The sequence below is a fragment of the Danio rerio genome, chromosome 5, assembly GCF_052040795.2.
Source record: "Danio rerio strain M-AB ecotype USA chromosome 5, GRCz13ab, whole genome shotgun sequence".
NCBI classification, from domain to species: domain Eukaryota; kingdom Metazoa; phylum Chordata; class Actinopteri; order Cypriniformes; family Danionidae; genus Danio; species Danio rerio.
Window position 1 is genome coordinate 26,786,535 of NC_141025.1, and position 17,600 is coordinate 26,804,134.

At 35.4% G+C, this 17,600-nt stretch overlaps 1 protein-coding gene across 5 annotated transcripts in view; it reads left to right on the forward strand.

Moving 5' to 3' along the window:
* cemip2 (cell migration inducing hyaluronidase 2) overlaps positions 1-17,600 on the forward strand; it is a 53,427-nt gene that overhangs the window by 826 nt on the left and 35,001 nt on the right. For 4 of the 5 annotated variants that reach the window (XR_015490433.1, XR_015490432.1, XR_015490434.1 and 1 more), the window contains exons 2-4: positions 4,486-4,837; positions 8,776-8,916; positions 9,067-9,634. Coding sequence is in view for 2 of the 5 variants with exons in the window: in XM_087252548.1 (XP_087108674.1) it covers positions 4,507-4,837; positions 8,776-8,916; positions 9,067-9,634 (1,040 nt within the window). In the remaining 3 variants the exon portion in view is untranslated. 5 annotated transcript variants of the gene reach the window in all.

A 17,600-nucleotide genomic window follows, 5' to 3' on the forward strand; every position in this document is an offset into this window, starting at 1 on the left:
ATAGGACAAAACCAGCATGAAAGTAAGCTGAAACAGTTCATCATCGATATATTAATGCACATTTTCTTGATTATGAATAACAATTATCATTGAAGATCCAGGATTTCTGTAATTTTGGAAAGTGTGGAAATAAGAGGGGGGAATTGAGAGGGGGAAAAATGAAAAAAATTAAGTTTGCACCAAAATACAGAAACTGTTTCTGGGTTTTTTGGGGGGTAAGTAAGTATATTACAGTACTTTAGAAATACTCAAAAATGCATCTGTCAGTTTTTTCAAACTATTCTATTTGATTTATTAAAGTCCCACAAGTGGTAATTTCACATCTGTCACATCCATAACAACACTTTTTCCACATAAATGTGAAAATATTAAATTAAATAAAACCAATAATTTTTGTTTTGTAGAGAGCCAACTTGTATCCTTTTAATTATCATTGTTTGTCTTGGGTTGTGTAGTTTAATTTACAGACTTTCTATAAAGTATGTTGTATATTGTAAACCCGCAGAGTTTTTTTTGTGACATCCATAACGCATGTTTATTTTCTTCATTAAAAGTACAAAGCATGTTACCATATAGATATTTTTCTGATCCCAAAACTCTGTGGTCAGTTGTTCTCTAAAATATAAATGGATGTTTCAATATAATGTTAAGATATATTTTCTATGTGAATTTATGTTTTGAGTTTTTACTGCAAATGTAACATCCATAACGCTTGAATTGCTCTTATGTAAATCCTACAATTCCATAAAATACCCTATTTATAGAAATTCAATATTTTATCTGTACCTTTCTTTTATTTTACTTTTTAAATGTTTTTAATAAGAGAGAGAATGAGAGAGAATTGAAAAAAACAACAACTTCTCTAGTAGAATAGATTTATCAAAATGCTAAATCAATTGAAAGAACATCCGTCTGATCATCTAAACCATCAGAAAATAAGGTTGGTCCGATTTGTTGTCCTTTATAGATTGTTGGGTAAGTTTTTGCTTGAATAAGTTTTCTGTTTTCTTATTTGTGAAAAATGAATTCATCTTTGCAATCGAGTTCTCATGTTCATACAAAAGTCATCCTCATGTCTTTCAGTTATCATTTGTGCTATTTTTATGACAGTCTACACAACTTCTCTACAAGTTTCGTGCATTCCCTGCCATTGTCTATTCACTCCCTCAGACTATAGGGAAACTCTGTTCACCCCCCTTTCAAATGTCATTTCATTTGTGCACGGGAGAGAAACTGTTTGACAATGGGGGGTGGGAGACATTGAAGCATGGGTATTGATTATATCCCAAAAGAAGGGGGTTGGTGCATGTCTACTTGGGTTATAGTGATTTCTGTACCCCTGCATTTGTGGATGAGCAACTACAGATGGCCAGATCTGGTGATAGTGCAATCTTCCTGTTGATCAAAGCATGGATGAAATTAGTCTAATACTAAATGAGTTACAGTCCAACAGATGTTGGCATCAGAGCGGTTGTTGTATTCTTTCTTAATATATAAAAGGTTCGAAAAGAATTTGGTGATTGATTTTTACCCTGGAGAGTCTATCTTGAGTTTATAAAAGCATTAGCAACTGTTTGGTGCAAGTGAAGGCGTATTGTTTGGTCTCTTTGTTTGGAGCTTTTAAGTAGTTTTGAATGATAATGGAGGAATTTGGCTGAGCTGGTTATTGGTAAGCAAATGTTTGTGTGACAGGCTTTATAGAGTTTCTTTATAGGGCCCAGTGTCTGTTGTTTTGTGGCACGAAGGGGCCACGGGTTGAACGACTGAGCACTTTTTTTCTCGTAATTGGTGCCATGTGTTTAGTAAATAACTTGAAAATGTGAAAAACCCACAGAAAGCCTGGACTTCAAAACATATTGCAATGCCACTATGAAATTGAGACCTGAACAAAATTACTTCGCTTTTTATGCCAGCTTGGTTGGCCCACAAAACTGTGATGCTTAATACCTAGTTAAGTTGCTTCTCAGTATCAGTATTTCCTCTGCTATTCTTTGTCAGATTTAGTATCAATCTGTCAGGACACATTAAAACCTCAATCTGTGTATGCTAGGACTGCACAATATATAGTTTCGCATAGATATTAGTCACATTAAACGATCTGCACTGTCGAGTTAGAATTAAAGTCGACCCGACACTAAGGGTGCACTCACACTAGGTTATCCGAACCATGCCCGGGCACATTTCCCGGTTTGTTTGAAAAGTGTGAGGGCTCCAAATCAGGCCCAGGTGCAGTTCAGTTAGCCGGCCCTGGCCTGGTTGGAAGAGATTTGCCAAAACAGTTGGCCTTTGACACGGTATGCTTGTAGTGAAAGTGCATGAGCCTGAAACTGAAGATGCAACAGATCAATCATTCTTACTTTCCACTGAACGCAAACTGTTATAGTTTCTGCACTACAGCTGCCACCTTCAACAAACCTTAAATGTGCTGCACAAGGACTTTTATTAGGGCTGCAATATATCATTTCAGCATCGATATTGCAATGTGTGTGTCTGCAATTGTCACATTGCATGATATGCAATGTAGGGATGCAACAATTAACCGCATTCACTATTAATTGTGTTTTAATTCGTCACAGTTAATTATTCGTAAATGTTGCTCAACACCATGTTTCTTCATGGAACAAAACTGCAGCAACTAAACTAATTATGCCAACTGTGTGCTAGTTTAAAGTTCCGAGCTTGTACACAAAGGCTAATACACACGCACACTGGATTAACTATGGCTGAGTCTATTAACTAAGGGTCGTTCACATGCCAACTCTTTTGGATGGATAAGTTCGTTATTTCTTTTCTTGCGTGCATATTGTAATTGACATGAACACTGTGTGCACGCGCCATGATGTGCTTACGCGACACGATGTGCTTATGCTTTCCAGGCGCACCTAGCTGAAAGAATCAGAGAGAAAGAGAGTCACGGGACAAGAACTGACCAGTCAGCTTCAACCCTTTTATGGAATATACACACTTTTACTGTAAAGAGAAAAAACAAAATAAAATGAAAATACCAAACAAGTTTATAATCTAGTTGATCAAAAGTGCCTTTCAGACAGAGGTTCAGCAAACTTTGACTACAATTGTTCTCTTTAAAAGGGAAAGACTTGGCGAATATGATGCTTAGATTTACATTAGACAAATACATTTTTTTATTTATTTATTATTATTTTTATTTATTTATTTATTCATTGTTCTGTCATTTATTTTCAGTGTAAAATTTTTACTTATGTTTAAATGGCATTTTTTTTTAAACTTATTTTTAGGTCCAAAGAGAAGCAGACTATTGTTTGTTTGTTTTTTGTTATTATGTTCAATTATTCATTCATTTTCTTTTTGGCTTAGTCCCTTTATTAATCCGGGGTTGCCACAGTGGAATGAACTGGCAACTTATCCAGCATATGTTTTACGCAGCGGATGCCCTTCCAGCTGCAACTCATCACTGGAAATCACCCACACACACTCATTTACATACATATAGGCATGGGACGATAACTTTTTTCAAGGTATACCGCGGTTTGGAAAAGTCAAGGTTTTTAAACTGCCAAAATGTTCTGTAATACCGTTCCTAAGGTATGTTTAAGGTTTTTTTATTTACAGTTTTTTTTAGGACAACAGTATCTTCAGCTGAAGCATTATCCAAACATGCCGTTTTAGAGAGGCATGTAAAGAAATCTGTGTTTTTAAACTATTGAAGACAGCAGAAGTCAGAAGTGAATGTTTACTGTTCCAACAAGTCATAAATATAAAAATAAAATAAAATATATTGTTTTCAAAGGGGAAAAAGTTTTAGTTTTTTACCCAGACATTTATAAAGAATATATTTTAGAACAGTAATCGCAATACCGTGAAACCATGATCGTTTTATCCAAGGTTATCATATCGTCAGAATCTTAAATTAAGTATAACTATATTTATTAACTATAAATTAAATATATTTAAAAAACAAAATCTGTTAAATTTCAACAAATTAAAATTTAAAAGTGTTCAAAGAAAAGACTCAATAAAATGTTGAACAGACAAAATAAACTCTGCATCAATATCTCTTCACTTCTGCTTTAAGCTTCAATGCAGAGCAATGCTGTCACCCACAATATTCTCCAAGCACATAATTAGATGTACGTAAATTTCATAATTACTTTATATTGAAGCCTTTCACATTTTATCACTTTTGCACAGTGAAAGATTATTCATAGTCTCTCTCATACTGCTTGTATACGTGTAATGATGTTTCTTTTGCTCATTAAAGAAACCATAATCTTTCTTGAGCTCTAAATCAACATAAACCTGAAAACTGACGTCCTCCATCACAGGAATCTTCAAGTTTATTAAAGTATTATTTTAAGGATTAAAACGGTTATTTTTAACTGTAGTTATATGTTAGATAGCAGCATTGGAGAATAGCATTGGAGGTAATGTAATAAAGTATAATATTACACAACTCAAACTTTTGAATGACATTAAATCTTGTATGTTTTCTTCTCTCTCTCATAGGACGTGGCAGACAGTTATACCATGCAGGTGAATGATGGCCCCAGCAGTCACCCCATTTTTGTGGCTCCTGTCAATGGCAATGCTCAGCGGTCGTCAGGATATGTTCCAGGCAGGATCGTTCCAGTTCGTTCTCCACCCCCAGCCAAAGCTCCTCCACCGCCCCCATTGAAGCCCCCCGTCCCGCCGCCTGCACGGCCTTCAGTGTTTAATCTGTCTGAAGATGGGAACAGAAGGGAACAAGCCCAGAACCAGCAAAGGAAGAACACTTACATCTGTGTCGGCATCTTCTTTGGCATTTTCCTACTGATTCTCATACTCGTCCTCAGCCTTACCTCTAAAGATGTTTTGGATGGTAAGAAATGATTTTCTTGTTAATAAAAGTTTTGTAATATATTTGAAAACTACTCATTTGAGATTCCACGTTAATATTCCAGCTTTCAGTGTCAAGTAAACCTTCAGAAATTATAACACATTTTTTATTATGATCTGTTTTAGACATTTGTGCTGCTTAGTGTTCATTCATTCATTCGTTTTCCTTTGGCTTAGTGCCTTATTTATCAGGGGTCGCCACAACAGAATGAACTGCCAACTATTTTTAGCTTATGTTTTATGCAGCGGATGCTCTTCCAGCCACAACTCATTACTGTAAAAACACCCATACACTTTCTCATTCACACAGACACTCATACACTAAGGCCAATTTAGTTCATCCAATTCACCTATACTTTGGACTGTGGGGGAAACCAGAGGACCCGGATGAAACACACGCCAACACAAGGAGAACATGGAAACGATAAACAGAAATGCCAACTGGTCCAACCGGGACTCAAACCAGCAACCTTTTTGCTCTAAGGTGCTGCCCCTGCTTATTGTTGGTTTAAAAAAATTCAGGCGTTTTTACTGAATAGGAAATTCTAAATACGACTATTTATTTTAAATTGGTTATATTAACATTGTAAAGGTTTTAACTCTGTCTGTTGCACTTACATCCTTGCAGAATTGTCATTTACATTACATTTACATTTAATCTCTTATCTAACGTGATGTAAAAAAATGTAGAAAAAAAGTCTTTGGTCAGATTTTTAAAACAATAAATAAAGAAAAAATATTTTTAAAATAACTAATTTTTTTACAAAAATGTTAGTGTACTTGTGAAGAGAAATCATTTATGAGCACAACATCTTAAAGTAAGTGCAGCAAAATATAGTAAATATACATGTAAAAAATAAAGGTTTCTAACATTGTTGTAATATATTTAAAAATACTCATTTGATATTCCATGTAAGTACTCCAGCTTTCAGTGTCACATGAACCTTCAGAAATCATAACACATTTCTTATTATTATCAGTTTTAAACATGTGCTGCTTAATTTGCTCTAAACAAATAAAGAATAATTCTTTCCGCAATTTTTGTTTTTACTGAAGTAAAAATTCTACATAAGATTTTTTAAAAAAAAGTATTGATTGTAACATGGTAAAGGATTTAAATGTCAGTTGCACTTACATCCTTGCAGAATAGTCATTTACATTACATTTACATTTAATCTTTTATCCAAAGTGACATGAAAATGCAAAAAAAAATGTGTTTCATCAGATTTTTAAATAATAAATAAAGAAAAATACTTTTAACTAACTAATTTCTTTACAAAAAATATTAGTGTACGTGTGAAGATAAATAATTTATGATCACAACATTATGAAACGAGGGCTTCATAATTTACCCCTAAAAAATGGGACAGCACTACAACACCTGCACACGTCATCATATGTCATCGTGAGCTCTTGCGTCAAATGATATCAGACGATTTCGACTGCTGTATTCATTCCAGTTGCTTTTATTTTTTGGTATTTATCTTCAGGAAATCACAGAAGGCATATATTATGTTATTATAACAATATAATGTGGCAATAAGATCGTAACTATACTGTGCATTTACACCCTGGCCATATTCATGTATTTAACACACAAAAACAACATTAACATTATAGCAGACACTATTAAAAGGTCATTCTAAGCCATTAGACTTTTCTGACAAGGTATTTGAGTGTCTTCGAATATGTTGTGGGACTGATATACAGGAGTTATTGTTAGCAATTATAGATAACGAAATTTACCGTTTTTTATTTTAGCATTTTTTTTAAAGCATGACGGTAAAACACGAACGCAGTTATGAATATATTAAAACATGTTTGTTTGTTGTAAAAATTCGAAATAATGACAAAAATACTAATTTGTGGATCTCCTTACTTCCGTGTGCAGCTATGCTGCCGTTGTGTCTGGTGTATTGTAGGAAATTATCTTACCCCTTGGTTTTGAGTGTGGTCCTGAAAAATCTCTGTTTGAAGGGCTATCTAGCCCTTCCCCTTAGCACTACGCCTTCAAGCTAAAGAGAATTGGGACACCCCTACCCCTTCATGTGAACGTGCTAAATGAGGTGTAGGGGTAAGGGGAAGGGATAAGGGGGAGAATTAGGATTGGGACTTATAGTAAGTACAGCAAATATATAGTAAATATAATCGCATGTAAAAATAAAGGTTTTCTAATATTGCTGTAATAATATTTAAAAAATAGTAATGTGAAATTCCATGTCATTACTCCAACTTTCAGTGTCACACAAACCTTCAGAAATCATAACACATTTCCTAATATTATCAGTTTTATACACTTGTGCTGCTTAATTTGTTGCTGTAAACAAAGAAATAATAAATTTTTCCAGATTTTAATAAATAGAAAATTCTAAATAAGACTGTTTATTTAAAATTGTTTCTTGATAGTAGTCTGTTGCGCTTGTATTCTTGCAGAATAGTCATTTAAATTACATTTACATTTAATCTTTTATCTAAAAAATGAAAAACAACATTTTGCGAGTCACTTACCATTAACATCAGACGGCATCTTGTGCTATATGAATGGAACCTCGTCATCAATAAAGTGATCATTTTCTCTCTTTTTTTTCATATATAACCAACTCAAACAAAACAAAAAATGTTTAATACACACGTATTGTCCCACTAACACATTGATTGAAAGACTGGCACAAAGTGAAACTAGAGTGGAATTTTGAAATGACAGCAAAAACATGGTAAATACTACACAATAAAAACTAACTAAATGAAACATAAACGGCTTGCGATTAGAATCAACATGCAAATCAGCCAGCAGAGTATCAATAACGCACTTTTATTTTTTGGAAATTGCATTGCTTCATTAAATACCTGTTATGTTTCATGCTAGTAATATGGTTTGCTCTATAATGAAGTGATCTAGTGTGTGTGTGTGTGTGTGTGTGTGTGTGTGCGTGTGCTTGTGCATTGAAGAGCTGCTGAGTACAGTATAACAGCTAACAGGTCAGGAACACTGATGCTATATTTTACCATCTGATGTAACACTGAATTAGGGGAACGTTTTTCTCTCGCGCTTGAACTGCATTTGACAGAAGTATAACAGCTTTAACACACACCTTTCAAAATCAATGTTTAGCATCACAAAAACACTTTGTAAGCCATTCAAAATGATATTGACAACCATTTTCTGATCAAGATTTACCAGTTGTAAATGCTAAAAGTTCTAAGCATCCTACCGGAAGACACTGGTCACTATTGCACCCTCTATGCAGCAATGAAGAAAAAGGTCTGTAGGAGAAAAGTATTAGGTCCGATTTTTTTAAAATAGTTAAAGCATTTAAAATGATTAATTTCTTTAAAATAAATGTTAAACAGTATGTGTGTATGCTTGTGTTGTCAACATCAAAAAAAAGACTTGTTGCTATTATTGTAAATTCTGATGATTTCTAACCAAGATAATATAATTTAGCTGGCTAAAATGACAAGATTATTAGTTTTAAGCATCAGCTAGTTATTATTTGGATTTTAGGTCATTGTTTTCCTGAAAATGAAAACTATGGGAATACATAAAATTTATATAATTTCTTGCTTATTACCATTTTTATCTTTATTAGGAAATTTTGCCAAAACACTTTGAGACATTTGACATATTTTTCAGGTAATAATTTTAGCTAATTTAAAACTGCAGTTATAAAAATCAATATATATATATATATATATATATATATATATATATATATATATATATATATATATATATATATATATATATATATATATATATATATATATACACGTCATTCTTTCATGAAGGAACAATATAAAATCTTCTGACCTGAGACAGTATGAAAAAAAGATTGTTAATTCTTATTGCTACATCTATCAATACTGTAGGGAGTCATGTTGTACTCGAGCACTGAAATGTCCTCCTACATGTTTCTGCAGAAAACTGCCCTCATCAAAACCCTGCTCTGCGATCCTGGAAGCCGGGTCACGATCTCAAAAAGGTGGTGGTGATACACAGCGGTGAACATTATCGCCTAGATTCATCTGCCACCTTGTATTCAATCACGATCCAGGCTGGAGGTGAGATCATTTCTCCAGTGCCTAGTTAAATGCTTTGGCTTGTTAATTTTTCAATAATTTTTTTCAATCATTTTAACTCATTTTTCAAATGAATTCAAGAGCATTTATTACAATGTTATGTTTCCCTTTTGTGTGCTTATTTGACTTTAGGTTCTGTAGTCTTCGCGGATGATAAAAAAGGGTCTAAAAACATCACGTTACGAACACGGCACATTTTAATCGAAGATGGCGGCGCTCTCCATATTGGGGCTCCAAAATGTCGATATCGCTCTCTGGCTACTATCACCCTTGTTGGCCGATCAGATGAGACCGCCGTGACTGAGGTTCCAGGGATGGGCCGCAAGTTTTTAGGTGTGAATTCTGGAGGAACTCTGGAGCTTCATGGGTCAGAAAGGATGTCTTGGACCTTCCTCACTCGCACCGTGCCTGCTTCAGGATTGGCTACGGGTGACCACGCCTTTCAGAAAAACTTCAGCCGTGGAATTAACCTCCGTGTGGTTGATCAGGACACGGCAGAGGTTCTGGTTAATGAGCGCTTCGACACGCATGAATCTCAAGATGACAGTAAAAGGCTGGGTGAGCTGCTGAAGGCTCTGCCCGCAGGACGCATCGTTGCACTGGCCACTGGAGATTCTGCGGTGAAGAACCTGGTGTTTGAGACCAAACAAACCATCCACGATCTTCTAGGGAGCAACTATATCAGTGATCTCAAATACAGGTGAATAGCAGAGGCCTTTTAAAATCAGAGGGCTTTATACTCTGTTCTTGTTGTTATTCTTAACACTGCTTTTAATCCTTGGTTTAAATAATATTTCACATTTGTAATTTGAGATTTAATAAGTGGGTTGAAGTATAAGTTGGGGAGTTAAGGCCAAGGTGCGAATTACAGGGGGGTTTAGGGGATGCCCCCCAATTAACACATGATCATTCAACAATCTGAAACCAGCAGATCTAGAGGACCAATAGACACTGTAAGTGTTCACAAGGCACATTTACATTTATGTCTACAAGTAGCCTTAAAGTAGAGTACAATTAGTATAATTTTGTATAAATCTTGTATAATTTTACCCACAGTAACTACTGTATGAGCTACTCAGAAGTTATTTAAATGTACTCACAAAATATCCCTCAAATCACTGAAAACTATTTAATAAATTAAATGTAATTTAAATGAATAAATAATTTAAATAAATGCATGAAGTTTATTCACTGTAGCATGTATGTAGCACAAACTAACCCCCCTCCAAACCAACCCAACCCACAGTAACCACTAAAATAGCTAATCAGAAGCTAAATCTATACACAAAATAACCCCCCCTCCCCCATATACATAAAAAACCCAACCCCTGTCAGTGCTGCAGTTACTAGAGAAAAAGATTAATGGATATAGTAAAGTTGGCATGTCATTCTGAAAGATCGGAAAAGAGGTTTTGTAAGAGTTATTACAACCGAACAGACGTCTCCTGCTCACCATTTAAGTTTGTTGTCAAAACTGACCGTTGGAAGGGTGAAATTAAGTATGTTGACCACACACAATACCTCAAAATCACATAATCTGAAAGTTTAAGTGGAAAAAAGCTGGAAGTGCTTTTTCAGATTTAAATTTTTGATTGCAAGAAAGTTTTTGTTTCCTAATGACATGCACAGATGAAATGTTTACCACAAAACTGGCAATGTGAGCAAACAAAATCATATGGTTTGATTTCATTAAGGCTAAAATTAAATTAGCTAATTGTAAAGTTAATTGTCAACAAAATCATTGCATTCTGCATGCTAACAGTTGTTTTAGCATTTCAAGGGAACAATATCTAGTGTTGATGGAAGAAATAAAAGAGTCAAGCTTGTTTCTTTATTTCAAAAGCTTATTCAGGACAAATTTGATGGCAGCAAACAGTAAGTAATATGAGTTTATGTGTGCTCACCCAGTCAGCAAATTAAGGCACAGTTTACCATAAAGAACAATTGTGTCATTATTTACTCACCTTTCATTTGTGCTTGAGTTTCTTCTGTTGAACACAAAATAAGATATTTTGAAGAATGTTACATGCCATTGACTTTCATAGTTTTTTTTTTCTTTTTTATGGATGTCAGTGGCTATGTGTTGCCAACATTCTTCCAAATATATTCTTATGTGTTCAACAGAAAAAAGAAATGTATCAAGGTTTGGAGAAAGGTTAAGTAAATTATAATTATTGTGTGAAATATCCCTTTAATCCAAAATATGAATACTCATGATTTATTATAAATTCTTATGAACAATGTGAAACATGAAGTATAAACTTAAACTAGCCTAAAGATGGTGTATTGGTCAGTTTTTAGGGAAGCTGTTTAACTGTCACCCAGCTAAACTGACAAAATATCAGCTTGGCCAGGTGAAATGCCATCTTAAACCAGTTCAGACCTGCTTAGACTGGTTTAAAGTGTATTCTTTTCCTTTTTTTTTTTTTTTTTAGAAGAGATAGGGGTGTTGCCATACACAGTATGAGATATTCCCATTATTTTCTTTAAACAAATTGTAGTCAGAAATGTTTTTATAGCTGCAAAATGAATCTCTGGAGGGTGGTAACAGGAAAGAAGTGTTTTCCAATCCAATGTGTTTTTGCTTTGATAGCTCGCGAGCACAGCTTTGAAGTAAAAGTGATTGGAAGCAGAAAGTGTCCTGTTGTTCCATAAACCATATCCTGATTCAGACTCACCCACTGAGAACCAGCTTCTGAATCCCAAAGACAGCATACATTGTGCAGACTTTAGCAATATCATTCATGCAATGATCCAGGCTGAATGAAATGTTTTTTTGTTATATTACTAAATATTTAAACATGCATGTATGAGCTTTAATATTATTTTAAAAGAATAGACAATGGGCAGTTTTAGCAATAAAACTGATAAAATTATAAAATAAACAACATAAGTAAAGTTGTTTTTGCATCTAATCTTACTTGAATATGAATTTGTAGGCGTTTTCTTTTTAAAAGAGAAGTTTAACACAGGTTCATTGAAAATACATGCTTTAGCCTACTTATTACTGAATGAAACCACAAAATCATACTGCAGTTTCTATATTTAATGAACACTATACGGCAGTATCATTCACAACAATGATATTTTCAGGAACATGTTGTCGATGAACAAAGGATTATTTTATAGCAGTTTATTGTAAAACACCAAATAAATACCACAAAACAACGTAATGATATCTGTCCCATATCGACAACTTTTCTAGCATGGTAAATTTGCTTGGTAGCTCACTGTTATGCTTGTGACTCAGAGTGTTAACTTAGTTTGAGTCTTTAGTGAAGTACAGTTTCACAAAACACAATGTAATATCAGGATGAAACTGTGTTGTTGCAGTGCACTTTCCTCTTACGTTTGCTTTTGAAAACAATATTGGTTGAGTTTAAGGAAGGATTTAGGTCAGTGGTTTGCTTGCCTAGGTGATCTGCATAACAAGCCCTGCCTACTTATGGGCATTTTTCAAGAAGGAAGCGTATTTGAAAAGTACAACAAAAAAGGGCTGCACGATATTGGAAACAACTGACATTGATGACAGTGAATGCAGCTTTATTTGGAAACAATTCTCTGAGTGTGCTGCATTCATTCATGAGAAAGACTAGGTTGAAACCAATCAGCAGAAAGAAAGAAAGTATCGACAGAAATACGTGTCTAAGGAACATTTTTTTACCCAAGAGCTTTTCTCATCTGGAAATGGTGAAATCCGGATTTGCCTCTCGTCTACTTTTAATAAAGACGCAGATCCAGTTAGTGTTGATTGTCCTGTCTCTACAGATTTGGTAAGTGAGTAATCAGTGGTTTTTGTTTGTTTATTCAGAGGCAAAGTTAGTTCGTATGGTCAGCAGTACTTTTTCAGTGTTCAAGGATAGACCTTAGTCAAACGATTTCTAAGTTAATAAAGTTTACTGTACGTTAACATCACTACAATAATATGGACTGAAAAATCCGCTGTAAATGCTGCTCTCCAGAGTGTACACGTGTAAGCACCACAATCAAACTTACTGTCGTGTAGGATTTTCACCGCATTTTGTGACAGGAATAACACACACGGCTTTCTGATGCTACCTACCAAGTGCATCTAAGTGACAGAGAAATGCAGAGGTTTTTTTCTCTCATTCGCCATGCTGTAACAAACATTGCATGAAAAATACACGCTTCCAGCAATTCCTCGAATTAAAGTTTGTCACGAGGGCCATGAATGAAATTCCTGATAATTCAAATAATTCGATTACTGATGTCCATGTAAACACAGTCACTGTCTTTCTCCTCTGCGTCTGTGTGTTTGTTATGCCTCTGTGAAAATTAGCACACGCCCAAACCAACACTCCCAATTTTTTGCTAATTTTTAAGGACCTTGCCTCTTTCCCTCCTCCGACACTCCCACCTAAACAGAGCTGGACACGGCCACTTTCCTGACTTTTTCCAAAGTAGAGGTGTGTAAAAACCCTTCTGAAACAGGGGGGTTTCATAGCCCTTTAAATATCTTCTTTTTGTGTTCAACATTAAAAAAGTAACGTTTGAAAAAAGTTGTAAGCGTTGGAAACAAGTAATGGGTTAAACGAAAATAGTGATTAAAGTTTAATTTTAGGATGAACTATCTCTTTGCAGATGTTAAACTTTTACTCCATTATAATTCAACTCTGCATTGACTATTATCAACTACAATTTCAGCTCAACATTGAACATCCTTCGATCTGACTATTGCGGACGCACACATTGCGATATCTACGCTGAAACAATATATCGTGCAGAACTACAACCAAGCATTCACAAAAATGTTGACCACAACCTCAAGTGAATTTGTCTTCTCAAAAATGCAACAAAACGAACACAGAGCAGCGTTTTACAAAAAAGCAAGGGACGTATTCCCATTGAACCTGGGCAGGAGAAGTTAGTTCAGTGGTATTTTCTGATTGTATTAAATATATTAGTTTTTAAACAAGACGTGGCTCTCTCCAAATGGTCTGATGATTTTCTTGGGCCAATGAATGTCCAGCACATTAATATCAACTCAAGTTTAGAGCAAATATGAATCTTATTTTTTTAATAGTGAGCATGTTGACTTTTGCCAGTATGTGTTTGAGCAGTCTAATACAAGCCAACTGTTAGTAGCTAATAGTCCTTATAGCGCTCTTGGCTTTAAACTACTAAACAGTTGGTTGATCCGCTGAAACATATTTTAAAAAGCCTTACAGTGTTCAGATGGCAGGAAAAGGTGGCGAAAGGTTAAACAGGCATATTTCCAGCATTTGTTTTAAAAGAGCTGACGTGCATGTCTGTTTGTATCTCAGTCTAAGGCTTTTCAAGAGTTTAAAATCAGAATAACTAGATGTCGTGTCTCTTCTGGATATATTGTAGATGGAGTTTTCAGACGGGGATGCGGTTTAATAGCCTGCTGAAAACTAAACATGTTTAATGTCAAATATAGAAATTCCTCTAGACTTAAAGCCTACTTTAACAGTCCACCGCATTGGCACTTGATTGTAACATTCTTTTACTGAGTACAAAAAAATGTGGAAAATATGCATGGCTGTTTCAGGATTGAAGCTGCAGATCAGTGACATGAGTTTGGTCCAAGCTCCTGAGTGTGAAAACTTCTGTTGTCTGTAACATAACTAGACCTGCAAAGCAAAGAGAGATCATATGTGGAAATCATATCTGTCTGCTGATGACTGACTATGCTGTTATGTGGTTTCCAGTGAAATTGTTGGGCAGGTTGTTGTTGGTAGTAGGTGTGACAGGAAAACTTAACTGAACATACTTCAATTCACTCATTTGGAGATTTCAGTTTGACACATTGCACACACAGAACCTTACGCTTTTCAGACTTGCTTTAAATCTGAAAACATGTGAGCTTGGCATCATGCTTTGCCAAACAGAATATTCTGGCACAATCTAATAAACTTGAGCAATGCAAACCAGCCTGTCCAAGTCTAATCCCCTGCTCCCCATAGACAGCCCTGAAAGGCACATATATATTTGATATAAATACATTGATGAATGTATTATTGGCTAGTGATCAAGCTAACATATGGGCGCTGCTAATCTCAAACTGACAAGTAGCTGAGGTATGAAAATATTGGTTGATGTGAAGTTTGGCTGTGTTGTTAAAAAAGCACTTAACTCCAGGTTGCTCATGGGGGGGTTGTCCCTGCAGAAAGTGGTGTATATTTGGATACAAAGCATGTGATAAGTGAGGGGTATGGAAACTCCCTGGGGATTTCAAGGGGGCCAGTAGAAAAAGTGGAATTCAAATAATGGGCAAGAGTAGGATAAACAAAGTAAATCACATTTTGCTGTTTTATATTGGCTGTTGTACAATACAACAGACCAATGGCATTTGCATTTTACAAGTTTTAAATGATTCCTCAGATTTTATGTATTAAATAATGATGTTTCTTAAGGTTGATTTATAATGTTATTTTTTTGCACAAAAAACTCTACTATGGAAACAACATTTTTTTATCCCTGTTTCTTAAATGGTCTGTTTTTGAGAGGCAGTTATTCTAAAGATTGTCAGTGAAAGCCGTTTGATTTGATAAAAATGCTACATAGGAAACCGCTTCTTGATGTTGCAATAGTAAGTTATTTATTACTATTTTACATTATCCATATACACTCACCAGCCACTTTATTAGGTACATCTGTTTAACTGCTCTTTAACGCAAAATTTTAATCAGCCAATCCTATGGCAGCCACTCAATGCATTTAGGCATGTATTCATGGTCCAGACGATCTGCTTTAGTTCAAACCAAGCATTAGAATGAGCAAGAAAGGTGATTTAAGGAACTTTGAATGTGGCATGGTCGGCAAGTATTTCAGAAACTGCTGATCCACTGGGATTTTCACCCACAACCATCTCTAGGTTTTACAGAGAATGGTCTGATAAAGAGAAAATATCCAGTGAGTGGCAGTTCTGTTTGCGCAAATGCCCTGTTGATGGCAGAGGTCAGAGGAGAATGGCCAGACTGGTTCGAGCTGATATGAAGGCAACAGTAACTCAAATAACCACATGTTACAACTGATGTATGCAGAAGAGCATCTCTGAATGCACAACATGTCGAACCTTGAGACGGATGGGCTACAGCAGCAGAAGACCACACTGGGTGCCAATACTTTCACCTAAGAACTGGAAACTGAGGCTACAATTCGCATAGGCTAGAACTAGAATTAGACAATAGAAGATTGGAAAAACGTTGTCTGGTCTGATGAGTCTCAATTTCTGCTGTGACATTTGGATAGTAGGGTCAGAATTTGACGTCAACAACATGAAAGCATGGATCCATCCTGCCTTGTATCAAAAGTTCAGGCTGGTGGTGGTGTTTTAATAGTGTCGGGAGATTTTTTCGGCACACTCTGTGCCCATTAGTACCAATTGATCGTGTCAATGCCACAGCCTACCTGAGTATTGTTGCTGACCATGTCTATCTCTTTATGACCACAGTGTACCCATCTTCTGATGGCTACTTCAAGCAGGATAACGCTCCATGTCATAAAGTGTGAATCATCTCAGACTGGTTTCTTGAATATGACAATGAATTCATTGTACTCAAATGGACTCCACGGTCACCAGATCTCAATCCTTTAGAGCACCTTTGGATAGGGGTGGAATGGGAGATTCGTATCATGGATGTGCATCCGACAAATCTGCAGCAAATACATGATGCTATCATGTCAATATGGACCAAAATCTCTGAGGAATATTTCCAGTACCATGATGAATCTATGCCACGAAGGATTGAATGCAAAAGAGGGTCTAACCCGATACTAGTAAGGTATACCTAATAACTAATAAAAAATGAACTGCTATTGCATTTCTATGTAAACATTTAATAAACACAGTAAGGAGCTGTTCTTTTTCCCTTTGGTAAAATCGTGTTTGTGATGCCTCACTGATCAACTTTTAATTTTTTAATGCTTTAAAACAAGAAGGACATTTTTAAAATCGAAAACTCACTTTATGTAAAAAGATCAAGACAATTTTAATTGATCAAGTGATGTATTCTCTCACGCTTTTTAAATGGACCTTTTTACATAAAATCACCTCAGAATGTGGTCATATTTTGAGGCATCAATAGAGCTAACTGAGAAAGACTATTGTCCCTTTACAGTCACTGATAAGATCCCTTGTGGTTTATTTATCTGTGTTGAAGAAAGAGTTTGTTATGCTAGTGTGGAAAATGCTTTATTTCCACAGATTTCATGCAGGTTTTGACATAATGATGGAAATAATTGCTGTGTTTTGTTTAAACTTTGGAAGAGTGTTTCTTGTTTGTTAAGTTTATGTATTAGACAGAGACCATTGAATTGCTGTTGTTTTAAATGTGAAAAATCTTAAAAATGCAGAAAATGTTTTGATGATTAAGTATTTAATAATCACAGACCATTTTTCTCCCCTTCGAGGGTAAAGAGAACTGCCAGGAATTGGATGGGAGAAGACAGGAAAGATTCCTGTGTTAGTCAGGCATGGTATTCTGAGAAAAGAGGTAATCTTGCCTCTGTGCTGGTGCTAAAAGACAAGAAATATGAAAGATGAAACAATATTACAAATGTGGTTTCTGGCCATCACGGACCTCCCACCTCACAGCAGTGATTTTTGTTCGTACTGGTCTCAGTGTGGGTAGTTAGTCACTCTATTTATCCACAAACTTCTTGCTGTAAACGGCAGTGAA